Genomic DNA, 19,409 nt, shown 5'->3' with positions numbered 1-19,409 from the left:
CACATCGCTGGTCAAGTTATGAACGGTTTTTCCGCTTATCTTTTACAGAGCGTGTGGAGGAGATTTGCTGAAATCTCATCCACTCTACTGGTACTATATTATGCTGTGGATCTTCCACAACTTAATATGTTGCGGAAAATCTACAGTATTTATGCTACGTGTGAACTTACCCTTAGTATGAACAGTGATATACATAGTACCGGTAGGTACATGGAGTTGCAGAGGACACAGAGTGGATGAATCACTTAGAATAAAGCATGCATTTTTCATCACTATGCATTATCCCATCTAGAACTGCAGTATATGAGGCCTCTGGAATAGCCCTTTAATTCATTGTGAACACTTATGTCCTGTGAGATTCTTCTGCACAAGCAATAAAATGTACAGAAATGAATCCAACGCACACTCAAGACAAGTGAAGAGCGGTATAAAACATGAATGCCGAGACCTTTCAGTGTTCTTTCCAGATAAACCAGGAACAAGGACACTTGACAAGGCAACAAGTGTCCTTGTTCCTAATAGTGGAGTGTGGAGATTAATTGACTTGCAGCAGGCAGGCATGTGAGTCATGAAATTCATTTTTCCTTTATTAATACATGTATTCTGCTTGCATCACAAGTGGGATTCATAGGGAACAGTTTCTCCTAGATCGTTCTACCCACAGTATACGGTAGTTATTGTCTGTATTTTATGACTGAATCAACATATGCAACCGAATACAATCGTTTCATATAAAATATCATCATGTTATTTCAGTAAGGATTAGTGTATCTAGCTTCATGGCCAGATCACAGCCGGGTGGAGAGAGATAAGAAAAAAAAAGACATAACCTAGTTGTCCATTCTATTTTTTATTTGTTTTATCCAATCTATCTATCTATCCCTTACACCATCTTATTATATATATATATATATATATATATATATATACACACACACAACTTTCAGCAATTACATTAAAACTACCTGCCACCTCGTACTGCCAAAGAAGCTATGACCAGCTGAGGCATGGACTCCACAAGACCTCTGAAGGTGTCTGGAGGTAGCTGGCACCAAGATGTTAGCAGCAAATCCTTTAAAGAGACTCTGTCACCACATTATAAGTACCCTATCTCCTACATAAGGAGATGGGCGCTGTGATGTAGGTGACAGTAATGCTTTTTATTTAGAAAAACGATCTATTTTCACCAAGTTATGAGCGATTTTAGCTTTATGCTAATGAGCTTTCTTAATGCCCAACTGGGCGTGTTTTTACTTTTGACCAAGTTGACGTTGTGGAGAGAAGTGTATGACGCTGACCAATCAGCGTCATACACTTCTCTCCATTCATGTACTCAGCACATAGTGATCCTGCGTTGTTCACTATGTGCTGTCACATACAACCACATTAACGTTACTGAAGTGTCTTGACAATGAATAAACATCACCTCTAGCCAGGATGGGATGTATATTCACAATCCCCACACTTCGGTAACGTTTGTGTGGGACTTACACCACAGTAAGCGTAGTCTCGCGAACCCTCGCTGTAAATGACAGCACAGCGTAATCTGCTCATACACCCAGAACTGGGACTGGCTTGAAACCTTGCTGTATTTACTAAGGAAGTAAGCTGCCTGCTATGACTACTTGGGGAGTGGCAAAGGACTGCTGTGCCTACAGAAGAAGTGGAGGCCTAGCCTGACGACTGATGAAGTGATCGGCAAGTCAAAAGGAGAGCACACATTCACAAGTGGTGGTAATGGTGCAGTTAAATAGCAGTTTTCACATGTTATTTTGCTATGTTGCAGCAATGACGCAGCTCTCTCCGACACAATTACCAGGGTGGGTGTGAATATACCCTTACAACTAGAGGAAGGCAGGCTTTTTAAAAAAAGGTTTTTTACTATTAGAGCAAGTGATGTTAAAAGCCAAGCTTGCATATCTCCGTTTACATTGTGAACATGGCCCTACAGGTTGTCATTGCTGGCTCCTAGAACTGTTTGATATTTGTCCAGGAATGACTAGTATAAGATATGTTGATATATATATAATTTGTGGTGAAATATATGTGTCTTTGTCTTTTATGAAATTAAAGCTTAAATATATTAGTTTGCTGTCAGTGAATGAGAACACTGTTGTTTACATTCAGAGACTGCACAGTACATAGCTAGTCCGGTTATCAGCTGAGAAATGGATAGAAGTGAATCATATCCAGTCTTCGTTGTAGCAAACTACCAGTGAGATTAGGGCAGATGCTGCTGTTGTATTTACCTCACAGAACATTGCCTGGACTGTGTACCTAGGGGTTTGCAGCCTCAGAATGTAAGCAAGTGTTCACATTCACTGACAGCAAACTAATATCTTGAAAATGATGAGGAATTGAGGCACCAAGGGGAAGATTTACAAAGACTGGCATTTCATATGCCAGTTTTAAGCATCTGCTTAGCTGGAGAATGATGCAACAAATTTATTAGGAGGCGCACAGATCTTCCTACTGGCCATGACCGTGCGGCATTCATTCTTACCCTGCAATCGGACATAAAATCAAAAAATGATATTCACTTCACTCTTCCTCTTGTCTTCTCCCCTCCAGCTCCACTCAGCATTCCAGCATGGCTCATGCAAGGTCCTGACACAGAGCAGTGCTGCGTCACATAATACATCCTAATGCTACCCATCGTTAGTACGTTGCGAGAGCCACATGGCATACTGGGGAAGTGAGGGGACGAGCAGCGGGGAGATGAGCATTACTTTTTTTATCTATTTAATTGTTTGAAGGGGGAAATGGGGGTTGGCAAGGTACGAGGCCCAACACAGTTGGCTTAGATTTATTGGAGTTGGCGTAGATTTCTACTATAATTCACGCCAGATTTCTGCTATAAATTATAATAAACTTGTCGGGTCACTGTGGCCCGCTCCTTATGGGAATCCATGCTCCCTTTCTACAAAAGTGGTCATGGGGTGGCGTAAAAAGGCCAAAAGGTGTGAAAATTTTGACTTTTAAGCTCTTTTGCGACTTTTCTACTGGCGTAGAAAGGCTACTGAGTTCCCCCAAAGTGTATTAAGTTGTAGAACTTTTCCTTTTCCTTTGTTTTATTAACCTATACCTGGAAAACCCCGTAAATGTGTTAAAACTGATTAGTCAACTTTTTAACCTTGTTTATTTAGTACAACTCACATAAAAGTGTTCCTGTGAATTAAATGTTATTATTAAATGGTGTAGGTATTATTTAGGAAAAAGTGAAGTGAAGTTCTACCTTTGATTAACATTGGCTGTAAACTCAGCAAATGTGAAAACGAACGTCTTTGTTACATATCCTCATTGCACTTTTTGCTGCTTTCACTTATTGTTAGGGTGCATGGAAACCATCAGTAAGTTGATAAATCTTATCACACTTTTACAGGTATGGAGAAAATACTAGCTAGTTACACCATCCCAGGAGCCAACATGATTTTTTTTAGTAGGCAGGCAATAAAAACTTTGTTTTAAAGAAAACAACCCAAAAAGTTTGATTCCATTACCTAATTTTAGGTGCATTGGCTATCTGCTTCCGGAGATCTTTCCAGCCCTCACTTTTTATTTAAATTAAACATATATCCTTAATATCTAATACTTGCATTGACCATTCATGTTTTAGTAAGGCCAGTCATAATGGGTATTCATGAATTAATGAATTAATAAACAAGCTAAAAAATGGTGTTATTGAGCTTACTAGGGTACACGTAGTGGCCATGTGGTTGTAGGTTTTACAGCAAATTGCTGCGGTTTTTGACAGCACGGTGTGTTTAGGTGAAGCACATTGAAATCATGTGCTTCACCTGTACAAGCTGCGAGGCCAAAAAAAGGCATTGCAAATCCTTGGCAATTTGCGGTAAAACCTCATGCAGTTTTGCCGACCGGTTCTTGGCCGCACAGCACACTACTGCCACACGGTTACTACTTGTATGGGCACCATTGGGCCCACTGATCACTCTGCTTTGAGTGTAGATAGATGTACTGTTCAAAGTATTTTAGGGTGTCTACTCACACGGCAGAATAGTGTGGCAGAGCACTGCACCATTACAGTACCACAGGAAATTTGCGTAAAAGTACATGCAGTTTTGGCGCAGTGAAGCTGGATTGGCACATTTTCATGACACGAACAAGCATGGCAGACACCAACCGAAGGCAGACATCTTTAGATAGTTGATCTGCCTTGTTGGATTTTTTTCTGTCGTTGTGTGGTACAGTCCTGCTAAATGACAGATCTGAATACCACCAATAGAGGCCCAAACCAGGCCACAGATCAAGGTTGGCGATTTGTCGTTTTAACTTATGGCATTGCCGTCTAAAACGATAACCTTCACAGACCAACCATAAACGACAAGCCCCTCTGCCACATCATTCCCCGCTGTGCCAATCTGCCTGAAGTAAAAATAAATATAATGAATAGTTGTTTTTCATTAAACATGGAGCTTTACTTATTTATAAACGTGTGATTTTGCATTATTCTAATAGGCGTTCTTTTTACAGGTCTACATGTTAAAGCGGAATCATCCACAGCGAGCGTACAATCAACGCAGGACACATCCTTAGCACCTACACATGTGGCAACAGAAGTATCTCGAAGTACAAACGATACAAACTCTGTGACTCCTCCTGGAACAGTGACGACAGAAGGACTAAACGCCAAAACATCAACTGAACTCTCCGAAGAAACATCTACATCAAATAATAACACCGCCAGTGTAACCACTACCGAGGTATCTTCTACTATCAAGACAAACAATTCATCAGACTCAACTCAAACAACAGGAACCACCTTAAATACTACTGAGTTATCAGCTTTTCCAAACACAACACCAACCAATACAACGACATTGAGTTATACAACCAACGAACCCTCCACCGCAAATTTAACCGAACATACAAGTGCACCAACAGAGTCCAACACAGAGACAATAAATAAGACCGTGGAGACAGGAAGCACGTCTCAATCTGGAAATATAGGATCTACTAGTAATACTAGCATCGAGGTTACCTCACCTACTAAGCCAGTTACTGAAGACACTTCACAGTCTTCTGGAACAAAGTCTTCACCACACAGTAAACCAACTGTTATCTCGGAAATAACACCTGTAAGTGTAACTCAGGACTCAATTCAAAAGGATACATCCTCAACTGCTGCAACACCTGAACATAATGTGGGGCTTCCGAGGGCTCTAAGTCCAGGTAAGTGTTGTGTCTTCAAATGTCTGAGAAACAAAACATTTCCCCCTGTTCAACCAATCTGGCTACCATAGCAGCTCCCACGTGGGTTGTCATGTAACTATCTCCCAGAAGCCAGGACTTCTGTCATCCAACTATGGGAAAAGCTTGGATTTGTAGATGCAGAACCTTTCCCTGCAGCTTCTGACTTCATTTTTTTAGGGTAGGAACACACAACGTAAACACTGCGGATATTACGCAACGGATTTCATTCCGGAAAATCCACAGCGTAGTACAGTATCAGCAGTGTGGATGAGATTTGAACAAATTTCATCCACACAGTGAGGGAAAAAAATCGTTCATAAATTGACCTGCGGTACGATCTATTAACTCGCAGCATGTCAATTTATGCTGTGAAAATCGCTGCTTTTCTGTTGCGGGTTTTTGCCCATTGAATTCAATGGGGAGGTAAAACCCGCAACAAAGAGCCATGTTTTGCAACTTTTCCGGTGGAAACGCTGCGATTCCACTGCAAAGAAAAAAAAACCGCAAATCGCAAAACCCCCTGCCGTTGTTCTATAGCGACACTATCCTCTGCACTGATAGCAGTTCGGCCTTCTGGGATGATGACATTTCATCCCATGTGACTGCTGCAGCCAATCAAAGGCTGCAGTGGTCACATGGACTACAGCGTCATCCCAGGAGGCTGGTCTGTATTCAGAATAAAGGGACACGTCGCCATGACAATGCCCGGGTGGTAAGTTTAACTTTTTTTTGTCTCCTGCAGTATTTCCGCAGCGGACATTCCGCCCAAAAAACTGCCACAATTTGGGTGGAATTCCCTGCGGTTTCCAGGACGGATATGCTGTGTACTTTTATGCAACATATCCGCCCTCTGTGGTCCTACTCTAAATTTGTCAAGAAAGGTTGTCATAGGGACATTAAGATGACCACATAAATGTCCCCATTGTTCTGTCTTCAATAGCGCCAATTTTGTACGGCTGCCTGCTTACATTGATTTGAATGGTGATTTGGAGCCACACAATGTCCGTGATAACCCCGAACTTGAAAACATAGAAAAACAAGTTTTTTTCAGATCACAGATGCTGAAGGCTTTGGGCTTGTAACTTCAAACACTGATAAGTAGTAAGCTGTTAAAAACTGGTACCGGTTTTATGGCCAATTCAGATTGGCATCCTCCTTTGATGGGCAGGCAGTTGGAGTTTTTTTTACTTTTGTTGGTTTTTGTTACTGTATCTCGCTGCCAATTGTACTGTACATAACTCATAGGAGCGCACTTAAACATTTATACATTGCCATCTTTTACGATCTGCAAAGCATTGCCACATATTTATTGTTCAGGAAAAAAAATATCAGTACTTTCTACAAGTAGAGCCCATGTTTAGTGTTTAATAGCTGCCATATTTCATATATGACTCCAGATATCAGGACATTAGCCAACGTCAATAACGCTGTGACTGTACACTACACAACCTGGCCTATATTTTCTTAAACAAACAGTGAGGGTTTACATTGTTCTGCTTCTGCACATTAGATGACCAGTTCTATACTGAAATACGGAAGCTGTTGGAAAAGAGAAATCCCCAAGACAGAACAAGCAGACAACTTGGAAATATGCCCTTATGTTATGCTGGGATACCATGGGGAAAAATAGATTGTTTTGTTTTAAGAAGCAAACTATACAGCCTGAGAAATGTTTTAGACATTCATATTTACATAAACTTAAGATGCAGTTTGGAGAGTTCTATTTAGGAAATGACTTGGCACAAGCGGAGATCATACGCTGTGAGTATCAAATTCATCAGATAAGAGTAGTCACTGGGTCACATGTTTTAACAGCACATAAAGGGTTTATCTCTTCTCTCCCACGCCGTGTCCTACAGATAAGCATTATATGACTTATTACTGGGGTATCCTGGGGTATGGGACTATAGCTGAAGTAACTGAGGACTAGATGTACTCTACTTTCATAGTTTCTTCAACAGTTCGAACCTACAGGGCAGGAGGAATGCTTGTTTGCCTATATCTCATCTCATCTATTAACCCCTTCCCACTGCAGCCACTTTTGATCTTCCTGACAGAGCCTCATTTGTCAAATCTGACATGTGTCACTTTATGTGGTAATAGCTTTGGAATCCTTTTACCTATCCAAACAATTCTGAGATTGCTTTCTCAGGATATATTGTACTTTATGTCAGAGGTGAAATTTGGTTGATACATTCATTGATTATTTGTGAAAAACACCCAAATTTAGATAAAATTAGCAAAAATTTGAATTTTTCTAAATTTTAATGTATCTGTATCCAGAAAGTTGTGGTGAATGATTCCTACTCTGAATGGTTCTCGGTTATAAGTGGTGTATCCCAGGGTTCTGTGCTGGGACCACTATTATTCAACTTATTTATTAATGATACAGAGGATGGGATTAATAGCACTATTTCTATTTTTGCAGATGACACCAAGCTATGAGCAACACTGAGAGCGATAGACAATCTTAAGCGGAGCATGCTGCTCACTGAGCAAGCAGTTAGTGGAGTAGAATTGGATGGTCAAGACATGGGTCAGCAGGATCAGGCAAGTAGCTGGGTTAATGTAGTTAGCGGCAGTAGAAAGGGGTCCAAGAAAAGGAAGGCCAATCCGGTTTCTGATATTCCAAGCAAAATTTCCAAGTAGGGTGATGATGCGAGGGTGTCGGTCTCAGAAATGGCAGCCCTAGTGGATACTGATCTGCCTAATAGCCAGGAGAACAGTCCAGCTAGTAGTCGGCGAGATGGTAATGCAGGTAAGGCAAGACAATTAGTAGTTGTAGGGGATTCTATAATTAGGAAGACTGATAGAATAATTTGTCGCAAAGGCCACCTCAGCCAAATTGTTTGCTGTCTCCCTGGTGCCAGTGTTCGAGATGTGGTGGAACAGGAGGATCTGGTAATGATCCAGCTGACGTGGTCCATGTGGGAACCAATGACAGAATAAATGGTTGGTGGAGGAGCCTTAAGAATAATTTTAAAGAACTAGGATACAAGCTGAAGGGAAGGACCTCCAAGGTAGTATTCTCAGGAATACTGCCTGTGCCATGTGCATCACAGGAAAGACAGCGGGAGCTCAGGGAGTAAAATGCATGGCTTAAGTCTTGGTGTAGAGGAGAAGGCTTTGGGTTCTTAGAGCACTGGGCTGACTTTTCATTGAGGGTACAAACTGTATTCTGCAGATATTTTGCACCTAAATGGAAGGGGGTCCGCTGTGCTGGGGGAGAGAATTCTAGCTGGGGTGGTGGAGTATTTAAACTAGGACTGAGGAGGGAGGTCAATGTAGAAAATAAATGGGTAGTTAGGTTAGAGAGGGGTCAGACTATATTGGTGGGGGGGAGAAAGACTGTGGGGAGAGGACTAGACAACAGGATAAGGAGATCCTTTTGTTACAAAACATCGATGAAAATAAAAATGCCCAATTAATGTCAAATAATCACATTTTTGATACTGAAAGTGAAAAATTAAAAGGCAAGTTAAAGTGTATGTTCACAAATGCCAGAAGTCTAGCAAGATGGGGGAGCTGGAGGCCTTGGTACTGGAGGAAAATATAGATATAGTTGGTGTTGCTGAAACATGGCTAGACTCTTCACATGACTGGGCTGTAAATCTATAGGGTTTTACACTTTTTCGGAAAGACAGGACAAATAGGAAAGGTGGTGATGTATGTCTGTATGTGAGAAGCGATATGAAGGTGAGTGTGACTGAGACATTAGAGGGTGAAGATTGTGAGGAGGTTGAAACCTTGTGGGTGGAATTACAAAGGGAGGTAAACACTGAAAAAATTACTTTTGGTGTAATTTATAGACACCCCCAATATAACTGAAGAGATGGAAGGTCAGCTATATAAACAGATGCAGAGGGCAGCACAGGCTGGTACTGTAGTGGTAATGGGAGATTTTAATTACTGGAATATTAATTGGTGTCATGGTTCGGCTTCAACTGCAATGGGGAGGAATTTCCTCAACCTGTTGCAGGAAAATTTTATGGCCCAGTTTCTGGAAGACCCGACTAGAGGTGAAGCTCTGTTGGATCTGGACATTTCTAATAATGCAGAGCTTGTTGGGAATGTCAATGTTCGTGAAAACCTCGGTAACAGTGATCACAAAATGTTATATTTTACCTATACTGTAAAAAACAAACACAGGCTGGGAGGGCAAAAACACTTAATTTTAAGAAGGCCAATTTCCCCAGGATGAGGGCTGCAATTCAGGATATAGACTGGGAAGAACTAATGTTAAATAATGGTACAAATGATAAATAGGAAATCTTAAAATCTACTTTGTATAATTATAGTGCAAAATTTATTCCTATAGGTAACAAGTATAAACGACTAAAATTAAACCCCACATGGCTTACACCTTCTGTAAAAAGGGCAATACATGACAAAAAAAGGGCATTTGAAAAATACAAATCTGAGGGTACAGCTGTAGCCTTTATAAATTATAAAGAGCTTAATAAAATCTGCAAAAAGGTAATAAAATCAGCAAAAATACAAAATGAAAGGCAGGTGGCCAAGGATAGTAAAACAAATCCCAAAAAATTCTTCAAGTATGTAAATGCAAAAAAGCCAAGGTCTGAACATGTAGGACCCCTAAATAGTGGTAATAGGGAGATGGTCACAGGGGATCAAGGGAAGGCAGAGTTACTAAATAAGTTCTTTAGCTCTGTGTATACAACAGAAGAAAGAGCAGCTGATGTAGCCGGTGCCAGTGCTGTTAATATATCAGTTGATATACTGAATTGGCTGAATGTAGATATGGTCCAAGCAAAGTTAAATGAAATAAATGTGCACAAGGCCCCGGGACGAGAGAAGTTACACCCTAGAGTTCTTAAAGAGCTTAGTTCAGTTATTTCTGTCCCCCTCTTCATAATATTTAGAGATTCTCTAGTGACTGATATCGTGCCAAGGGACTGGCGCAGGGCAAATGTGGTGCCTATTTTCAAAAAGGGCTCTAGGTCTTCCCCTGGTAATTATAGACCAGTAAGCTTAACATCCATCGTGGGGAAAATGTTTGAGGGGCTATTGAGGGACTATATACAGGATTATGTGACGAAAAATAGTATTACAAGTGACAGCCAGCACGGTTTTACTAAGGACAGAAGTTATCAAACTAACCTGGTCTGTTTTTATGAAGAGGTGAGCAGAAGCCTAGACAGGGGGGCCGCTGTGGATATAGTGTTTTTGGACTTTGCAAAGGCATTTGACACTGTCCCTCATACACATCTAATGGGTAAATTAAGCACTATAGGTTTAGAAAGTATAGTTTGTAATTGGATTGAGAGTTGGCTCAAGGACCGTATCCAGAGAGTTGTGGTCAAGGATTCCTACTCTGAATGGTCCCCAGTTATAAGTGGTGTACCGCAGGGTTCCGTGCTGGGACCACTATTATTCAACTTATTTATTAATGATATAGATTATGGGATTAATAGCGCTATTTCTATTTTTGCAGAGGACACCAAGCTATGTAGTATTGTTCAGCCAATGGAAGAGGTTTGTAAATTACAAGCTGATTTGAACACACTAAGTGTTTGGGCATCCACATGGCAAAGTTTAATGTAGATAAATGTAAAGTTATGCATCTGGGTACCAACAATCTGCTTGCATCATATGTCCTAGGGAGAGCTAAACTAGGGGAGTCACTTGTTGAGAAGGATCTGGGTGTACTTGTAAATCATAAACTAAATAACAGCATGCAATGTCAATCAGCTGCTTCAAAGGCCAGCAAGATATTGTCGTGTATTAAAAGAGGCATGGACTCGCGGGACAGGGGTATAATATTCCCACTTTACAAAGCATTAGTGAGGCCTCATCTAGAATATGCAGTTCAATTCTGGGCACCAGTTCATAGAAAAAATGCCCTGGAGTTGGAAAAAATACAAAGAAGAGCAACTAAACTAATAAGGGGCATGGAGAATATAAGTTATGAGGAAAGATTAAAAGAATTAAACCTATTTAGCCTTGAAAAGGGACGACTAAAGGGGGAACATGATTAACTTATATTAATATATGGATTTGCCCATACAAGAAATATAACTCTTCTTTACTGTAAGAACTGTGAATCTATGGAATAGCCTGACACAGGAGCTGGTCACATTAGCTACAGTAGATGGCTTTAACCCCTTTGCGCACTCAGACGTGCTATTATGTCCTGGTGCGGGGGGTGATGTTTGGAGCACACTCATGCGCTGAGCTCGCTCCATATGCTGTGGGTGTCGGCTGTATTTTACAGTGGACACCCGGGACTAACAGCCGGGAGCAGAGATCGCGCTATTCCTGGCTGTTTAACCCCTCAAATGCTGCAGTCAATCGCGACATCAGCATCTGAGTCGTGGAAAAGAGGGGGGCGGCCCCCTACGACCGCTCATCGCCCCCCCTCCGCAGTGAGATCGGGGGGTGATGACGGTTGTTATGGCAACCCAGGGGGCTAATGAAGGCCCCAAGGGCTGCCACATACAGGGCTTAACAGAAGCCTGTAAAAATGACAATATACTGCAATACGTTAGTATTGTGCCACACAACTCAAAAACTGTTAAAAGGTTTCTCCCGGGTATGGCGATGACATATATGGAAGTAAACTGCTGTTTGGGCACATAGTAGGGCTCAGAAGGGAGGGAGACCATTTGGCTTTTGGAGCGTAGATTTTGCTTGGTTGTAGTTTTGTTGGAGTTGTATAGGTATTTCAGTATCTAATGTGGGGGCATATGTAAGCTGTGCAGAGCATATCAGTGCATAATCAGATGGTATAATAATGGGGTAAAAAAAGAATAAACCGTTTGGCATGCTTTGAAGCAATCCTTTATGCACAGGCCAGTGTCGTCCTTTCTTATCCCCCTTTTAGTCCACACTCCGCACCTTTCCAGTTTGGGGAATTTTGATGGGAAAGTGCTGTCCTGGTATAATACGGACACCATCGCTTCCAGCAGATATGTTTGAGCCCTCACCTTCCTGGTTCCCTAAATTTAGGGCCTTGAAGCAGAGGAAATGCTCCCCTTAGGCACGGTGACCAAAAAAAAAAACAGGAATTCTGGCATATTTTTTAGGTTATTTAATGCGACGTTCTCCATTCTGTATAAATTACATGTTAACTTTTTTCTTCGGGTCAGTACGATTCTGGCTATACCAAACCTATATAGTTTTTATGTGTTTTACTACTTTTTTTAATCAGTCTACACTATTGCTTCTGGCAAAACTATAGAAATCATTGGTGATGGAAACGGAAACCTCTGGTTTCCGTCTGTGTTAGTTTGTGTCTGTTCAGGGTCCCGTTCTGACAGGAAGTTCCGACGGAACGTCAGAACGGGACCCCAACGCAGATGTGAACGAGGCCTAACTCACTAAAGATTGCCTACACTGTTGCGATGTATCTGTGTGAAAGTACCTTTAGGTCAGGATAGGTTTTCAGCCTAAACCAGAATGTTTTCATACACCGACAGCAAGCTAATAATCTTTGTAAGGCCTTATTCACACGAACGTGTATTACGTCCGTGATGCGCGCGTGAAAATCACTCGCGTAGCATGGACCTATGTTAGTGAATGGGGCCGTTCAGACAGTCAGTGATTTTCACGCAGCGTATGTGCGCTGCGTAAAACTATACTTGGCCATTTTTTGCGCATCACGCACCCAATAAAGACAATGGGTGCGTGAAAATCGCACACGGAACACTTCCGGGTGCCGCGCGTGATTCGCGCTACAGTAGTAAAATAAATGAATGAAAAAAGAAAAGCACCTCCTGCTTTTATGTTTGTAAACATAAAAACAGAGTGTCATCACGCTGCCATATGCGCGGAAATCACGCAGGCACGCACCAAATACTCATGCCACACGGAAGTTTTGCGTGCGCAAAACGCAACTTTTTTTGCGTGCGCAAAATGGACACGTTCGTGTGAATAAGGCCTAAAGATGTTGCATAACTTGTATTCTTACAATATTTCCATAAGCCTGGACATACGTTTTAAGTTAAAATACGTACATAACCACATCATACATGAATGCAGGCATTTAGCCTATGGGTGTCTAGCTATAGGGGGAAGACTACAAGAGAAAAAAAAGGTTGCTGCTTTCATTTTTCAAAGGGTCTCTGACTGATGTCTGTGGGCCAGTTCTTAATTCTCATTTCGCTAAATCTCTTTCATGTCAGTTCATGTTGATACACCCAGTGGCCCCTTCAAATATCTAGTCAGTAAATCATTCGGCAGCAACTCAATATATAACGATAACCAAGCGATAAAAGAATGCAGAAATTTGGTCAAGATTTTCGGTTGTCGTTCAGACAAATGATCAGAATTGGGAAGAAATGTGATCTAAGTGACCCGGACTATGAAATGATTATTGGTCCCAGTTAGTAAGATTTGAGTATCTCAGAAACTGCTGATCTCTTGGGTGTTTGTAACTCGGTTGGGATTCCCTAGAAGGCAGCAGCTGCAAGAGCCGCCACATTTATGGTATGTTTACACGACAGATTTTTTGCAGAAATTTCTGCTACGGAAACTCCTTTCCATACATGGGAATGGGGTTGTTTGTGCGTGCATCTATTTCTGCAAACCCTATTTTCATGTGTGGGACAATCACATAAATGTGCAGGGCCGGCCTTAGGATAGATGACATCCCCATGCGAAATGATATTTCGGCGCCCCACCCCCATCATTAAAAAAAAATGCCCCATAAAAAAATTATAATGCCCCTTTAGTGCCATACAGTATAATAATAATATTTAATAATATAATATATTACAACCCCTTCAAGGACACAGTATTTTGTCCTCTAATTGTGCCCACAGTATTATGCCCCCTGTAGTACCCCTACACAGTATTATCTCCACTTAGTGGCCCCCACACAGTATAGTGCCAGCCTGTAGATTTTGCCATACAGCCTCCCAGTAGACAGTGCCATAATCCCCCACCTCCTCCTTGTAGACAGTGCCATACAGTCCCCCACCTCCTCCTTGTAAACAGTGCCCCAAACAAAAATTGTACTCACCTAGGCCCCGTTCCCACAGCGAACTGAGCTGCTCCACGACGGGATCCTTGCATAGGCCGGCGTGATCCTGTAGCCTAGTACAGAGTTTCCCAACCTTTTTGGACTCGAGGCAGCACTGGAAAAATAAAATCTCCTCAGGGCCCGCCTACCAAAAATAGTTTTGAGGGAGACCGAAAACGGCTAAAAACAAGAACTACACTCGTAGGGTATGTTCACACACGTTTTTGTAAGGCATAAAAAATCTGCCTCAAAATTCCTTCAGGAATTGACAGCGTTGTTAGACCTTCTTTTTTTTTTTTGCGGTTTTTCTTAAAGGGAATGTGTCGCTAGAAATTTTTTTTTTTTTTTTAGTTAAACAGTTAGTGTATATATGATTAAACATTGTTCTAATTTTTTTTAATTTTTTCACGAGTCAGGAAATATTATAAATTAGATTCTAATTTATAACATTTCCCAGAAAATTTGAGAATACACACTCGCTCTAGTGAGCTCACAGAATCCCCCCTCCTTTATCCTGGCTAGTGCCAGGAGAAAGGAGGGGATTGAACGGTCAAACCTCCTACACTGTGTGTCGCCATTTTTTGAGCTAACACACAGTGTAGTAGGTTTACATACAGTAGTAATCACACACTAAAACACGTACATACACAGACCTAACTTACCTGCTCCTGCCGCTCCCTCCGGTCCGTCCGCTCCGTCTGTTCCCTCCGCTCCTTGTGCTTGCTTCAGAACACAGTCCGGAAGCCGCGACTGGAAGTAGTAATCTTACTGTCCGGCCGCGGCTTCCAGTCCACAAGAAAATGGCGCCGGACGTCGCTCGGCCGAAGACCTTCAATTTGGACTGTGTGGGAGCGGCGCATGCGCCGTTCCCACACAGACGGCGTACAGCATAGTGGATGGAACGGGCCCCGTTCGCATTCACTATGGGGCTGTATGTGCCGTATTCCATGTCTGCATGTGTCGTTAATCGGCACATACAGAGATGTAAAAAAAAATGGCAGCCCCCATAGACAAGAAAAAGTTAAAAAATAAAAAAAAGTAAAACACAAACACACAAATAAATAAAACATTTTTTAATAAAACACTAAAAGCAAATTCATCTAAAAAATTTTTTTTTTCGTGACACTCGTCCTTTAAGCCGTTGAAGCAAATGCAAAAGGCGCAGGCAAAAATGCTCCAAACGAGCGCCGCAGGTATTTTCTGCCTCCTATTAATTTCAATTGGAGGTCAGAGGCGGAAACCACTTGAAGACCATCAGCCCCTCACTTTCAGTAATATGACCATCAGCCCCCCACTCACAGTAAAATGACCACCAGCCCCCCACTCACAGTAAAATGACCACCAGCCCCCCACTCACAGTAAAATGACCACCAGCCCCCCACTCACAGATTCCCCCTGTAGGTAGCGCCACACAGCCCCTTGTAGGTAGCGCCACACAGCCGCCTGGTAGGGAGCGCCACACAGCCCCCTGGTAGGGAGCGCCACACAGCCCCCGGGTAGGGAGCGCCACACAGCCCCCGGGTAGGGAGCGCCACACAGCCCCCGGGTAGGGAGCGCCACACAGCCCCCGGGTAGGGAGCGCCACACAGCCCCCGGGTAGGGAGCGCCACACAGCCCCCGGGTAGGGAGCGCCACACAGCCCCCGGGTAGGGAGCGCCACACAGCCCCCGGGTAGGGAGCGCCACACAGCCCCCGGGTAGGGAGCGCCACACAGCCCCCGGGTAGGGAGCGCCACACAGCCCCCGGGTAGGGAGCGCCACACAAACCCCTGGTAGGGAGCGCCACACAAACCCCTGGTAGGGAGCGCCACACAGACCCCTGGTAGGGAGCGCCACACAGACCCCTGTTAGGGAGCGCCACACAGACCCCTGTTAGGGAGAGCCACACAGACCCCTGGTAGGGAGCGCCACACAGACCCCTGGTAGGGAGCGCCACACAGACCCCTGGTAGGGAGCGCCACACAGACCCCTGGTAGGGAGAGACACACAGAAACCTGGTAGGGAGCGCCACACAGACCCCTGGTATGGAGCGCCACACAGACCCCTGGTAGGTAGTGCCACACAGCCCCCTTGTTGGTAGTGCCACACTGCCCACAGCTCCCTTGTAGGTAGTGCCACACAGCCCCCTTGTAGGTAGTACCACACAGCCCCCTTGTAGGTAGTGCCACACAACCCATAGCCCCCTTGTAGATAGCACCCCCCCCCCCTTCCTGTAGATAGCGCCACTGTAGCTCCCTGAAGGAGCAGAATTCCCGTGTCTCCTGGAGTGCTCCGCTTTATTTCTCTATCCATATATGGACAGTGACATCCGGGGAAAATCCTGAAGCGGAATCCCCGTCCACAGCGTTGCCGACGCTGTGACCAGGGATTCCACTCCAGGAGAAACTCCTGTCGTCTATGTCCCTTCAGGGAGCTACAGTGGCGCTTGTAGATAGCAGAGGAGAGAGATACCTCCCTGCTCTGCTATAGTGCCATCGCTACCGCTGTAGCAGCCGCAGCTAGCGGCGCCACCGCCCTCATGCCCGGTGTCGCCACTAGCAGCCGCTATGGCTGGTACAGCGGTAGGGACGGCACTGAGTGAAAAAGCGCCCGGGCGGAAAGGCGCCAGGCCCGGGGCACTTCTGAAACAAGCAGGGGAAGGGAGCCAGCGCAGCGCCCCCTTCCACCTGCTGGAAAGATGCGCCCTGTGTCGAAGGCACAGGTCGCACATCCCTAATGCCGGCCCTGTAAATGTGTATAACAAATCTGCCATGTATGAGCATACCCTTATATTCAGCAAATTTTAGCTAAAGTTTAATGTTGGAATGAATTTTATGGAATTCTTTATCTTCCAACCCACCAACTCGTTCACATTCACCATATCTAATGGCCGAATCCCGAAATAATATTTCCATTCTTATACAATTTATGCACGAATTTAGACTATTCTAAGGTTAAATGGGGTTCCTACTGAGTTATAGAAAAGGTGTACTTAGAGTGTACCTTCAATTATATAGAAAAATAATTATAGTGCAGGTCGGACCATGACTCTACTGCTCATAATTCTGCAGTAGGATTACATTACATTATACAGTGCTAGTTCCCGTACTGTAGACAGGAGCCTAGGAGACAGATCAGGATGCTCGCAGCATGACCAACAGCCAGTCCAGTCCATGCTGCTATTTCGAAGCAGAATCTATATAACTAGAGATACCTTTTAATAAAGTGACCACTGAGTATATAAAGACATGGAAAACAATAGTTTACAGTTTGCAACCTGCAAAAGAAACAGAATATTAGCCACATGAAACAATCTGGAATCATGTGCCCTTATAGTCTGCCTTTTTAACATCAAACAACTGCTATGTCACAAAAGGGTATAGGGTTGTCAGCAGGACCAGATCGCTATCTTATAATACACACATCTATATCTTATCATTTCCATAGGAGATTACAATGTTTTCCCAGCTTCACTTTCAGCTACCATAAGAGATACATTGCACATGGACACGTAGATTTTCCTACTGATGAACAATTAGGATTCTAAACCTGTACAAGATTAAAAAAAAGAAAATTGGTGAATTTTTACAGCATGTTCTTTTAATATTAGGAATTATTATTTATTTATGTTTATATTTTTCAACTAATATAGAGAACAATTCAGATTCTAATAAGTGTATTATCCAAACAATATAAGACTATGTTCACACAGAGGAATTTTTGCCACAGATTGCGGACGCTTCCTTTTCCTGCTAGCTGATTTTTTTTCAGCTAGTGAACAAAAGAAGTGTCCTACCCGATCTTTAGGCGGATTCCACCCAAACCTCCCATTGAAGTGAATGGGAGTAGGAAAGTTCTTGCTGACAGCAGGAATAATTCTGCGGCGGATTTTACTTCATGCAAGATCCGCCGTGTGAACATAGCCTAAGAGCTATTCCTGAAGGTGAACCTATACACACAAGTCATATATAAATAGAGAGATTTATTCTTTAACTGCATCATAGGCAAATGCTACATGGGAAAAATTAAGGGAATTTTAGGACCCGTTTGAAGAAATCTCCATATCACAACTTTCTAGACCCCTGTGAGTGTGCGGATGGAGGCAATAGGATATATATAGTTACATAGTTACATAGTTACATAGTTAGTACGGCTGAAAAAAGACACATGTCCATCAAGTTCAACCAAGGGAAGGGAAAAGGGAAGGAAAAATTTCTACACATAGGAGCTAATATTTTTTTGTTCTAGGAAATTATCTAACCCTTTTTTAAAGCCATCTACTGTCCCTGCTGTGACCAGCTCCTGCGGTAGACTATTCCATAAATTCACCGTTCTTACTGTAAAGAAGCCTTGTCGCCTCTGCAGCTTGAACCTTTTTTTCTCCAGACGGAGGGAGTGCCCCCTTGTTTTTTGAGCGGGTTTTACAAGGAACAGGATATCACCATATTTTTTGTATGTGCCATTAATATATTTATATAAGTTAATCATGTCCCCCCTTAGTCGTCTTTTTTCAAGGCTAAATAGGTTTAATTCTTTCAATCTTTCCTCATAACTTAGATTCTCCATGCCCCTTATTAGCTTCGTTGCTCTTCTTTGTATTTTTTCCAACTCCAGGGCATCCTTTCTATGAACTGGAACCCAGAACTGAACTGCATATTCTAGATGAGGCCTCACTAATGCTTTGTAAAGTGGCATTATTACATCCCTGTCCCGCGAGTCCATGCCTCTTTTAATACACGACAATATCCTGCTGGCCTTTGAAGCAGCTGATTGACACTGCATGCTGTTATTGAGTTTATGATTTACAAGTACACCCAGATCCTTCTCAACAAGTGAATCCGCCAGTGTAGCGCCCCCTAGGACATATGATGCATGCAGGTTGTTGGTACCCAGATGCATAACTTTACATTTATCTACATTAAACTTCATTTGCCAAGTGGACGCCCAAACACTTAGTTTGTTTAAATCTGCCTGTAATTCATGAACATCTTCCATAGTCTGAACTATATTACATAGCTTGGTGTCATCTGCAAAAATAGAAATAGTGCTATTAATCCCTTCCTCTATATCATTAATAAATAAGTTGAATAATAGTGGTCCCAGCACTGAACCCTGGGGTACACCACTTATAACCGGTGACCATTCAGAGAAGGAATCATTGACCACAACTCTCTGGATACGGTCCTTGAGCCAATTCTCAATCCAATTACAAACTATATTTTCTAAACCTATAGTCC

The 19,409-nt window shown here is 42.8% G+C and overlaps 1 protein-coding gene across 3 annotated transcripts in view; it reads left to right on the top strand.

Annotated features, from left to right (window-relative positions):
- The window catches only part of PARM1 (prostate androgen-regulated mucin-like protein 1), a 77,453-nt gene that overhangs the window by 37,384 nt on the left and 20,660 nt on the right, over positions 1 to 19,409 (top strand). For 2 of the 3 annotated variants that reach the window (XR_012880602.1, XM_075849783.1), the window contains exon 2: positions 4,492 to 5,190. Coding sequence is in view for 2 of the 3 variants with exons in the window: in XM_075849783.1 (XP_075705898.1) it covers positions 4,492 to 5,190 (699 nt within the window). In the remaining variant the exon portion in view is untranslated. Of the gene's footprint in view, positions 1 to 4,491; positions 5,191 to 7,639; positions 7,723 to 19,409 lie in introns of those variants that run through there. The other variant, XM_075849785.1, reaches the window with a different exon arrangement.

The sequence above is a fragment of the Rhinoderma darwinii genome, chromosome 1, assembly GCF_050947455.1.
Source record: "Rhinoderma darwinii isolate aRhiDar2 chromosome 1, aRhiDar2.hap1, whole genome shotgun sequence".
In the NCBI taxonomy this organism is placed as follows: Eukaryota; Metazoa; Chordata; class Amphibia; order Anura; family Rhinodermatidae; genus Rhinoderma; species Rhinoderma darwinii.
The sequence above is the reverse complement of the archived record's forward strand: the minus strand, read 5'-3'. Positions and strand labels throughout refer to the sequence as shown.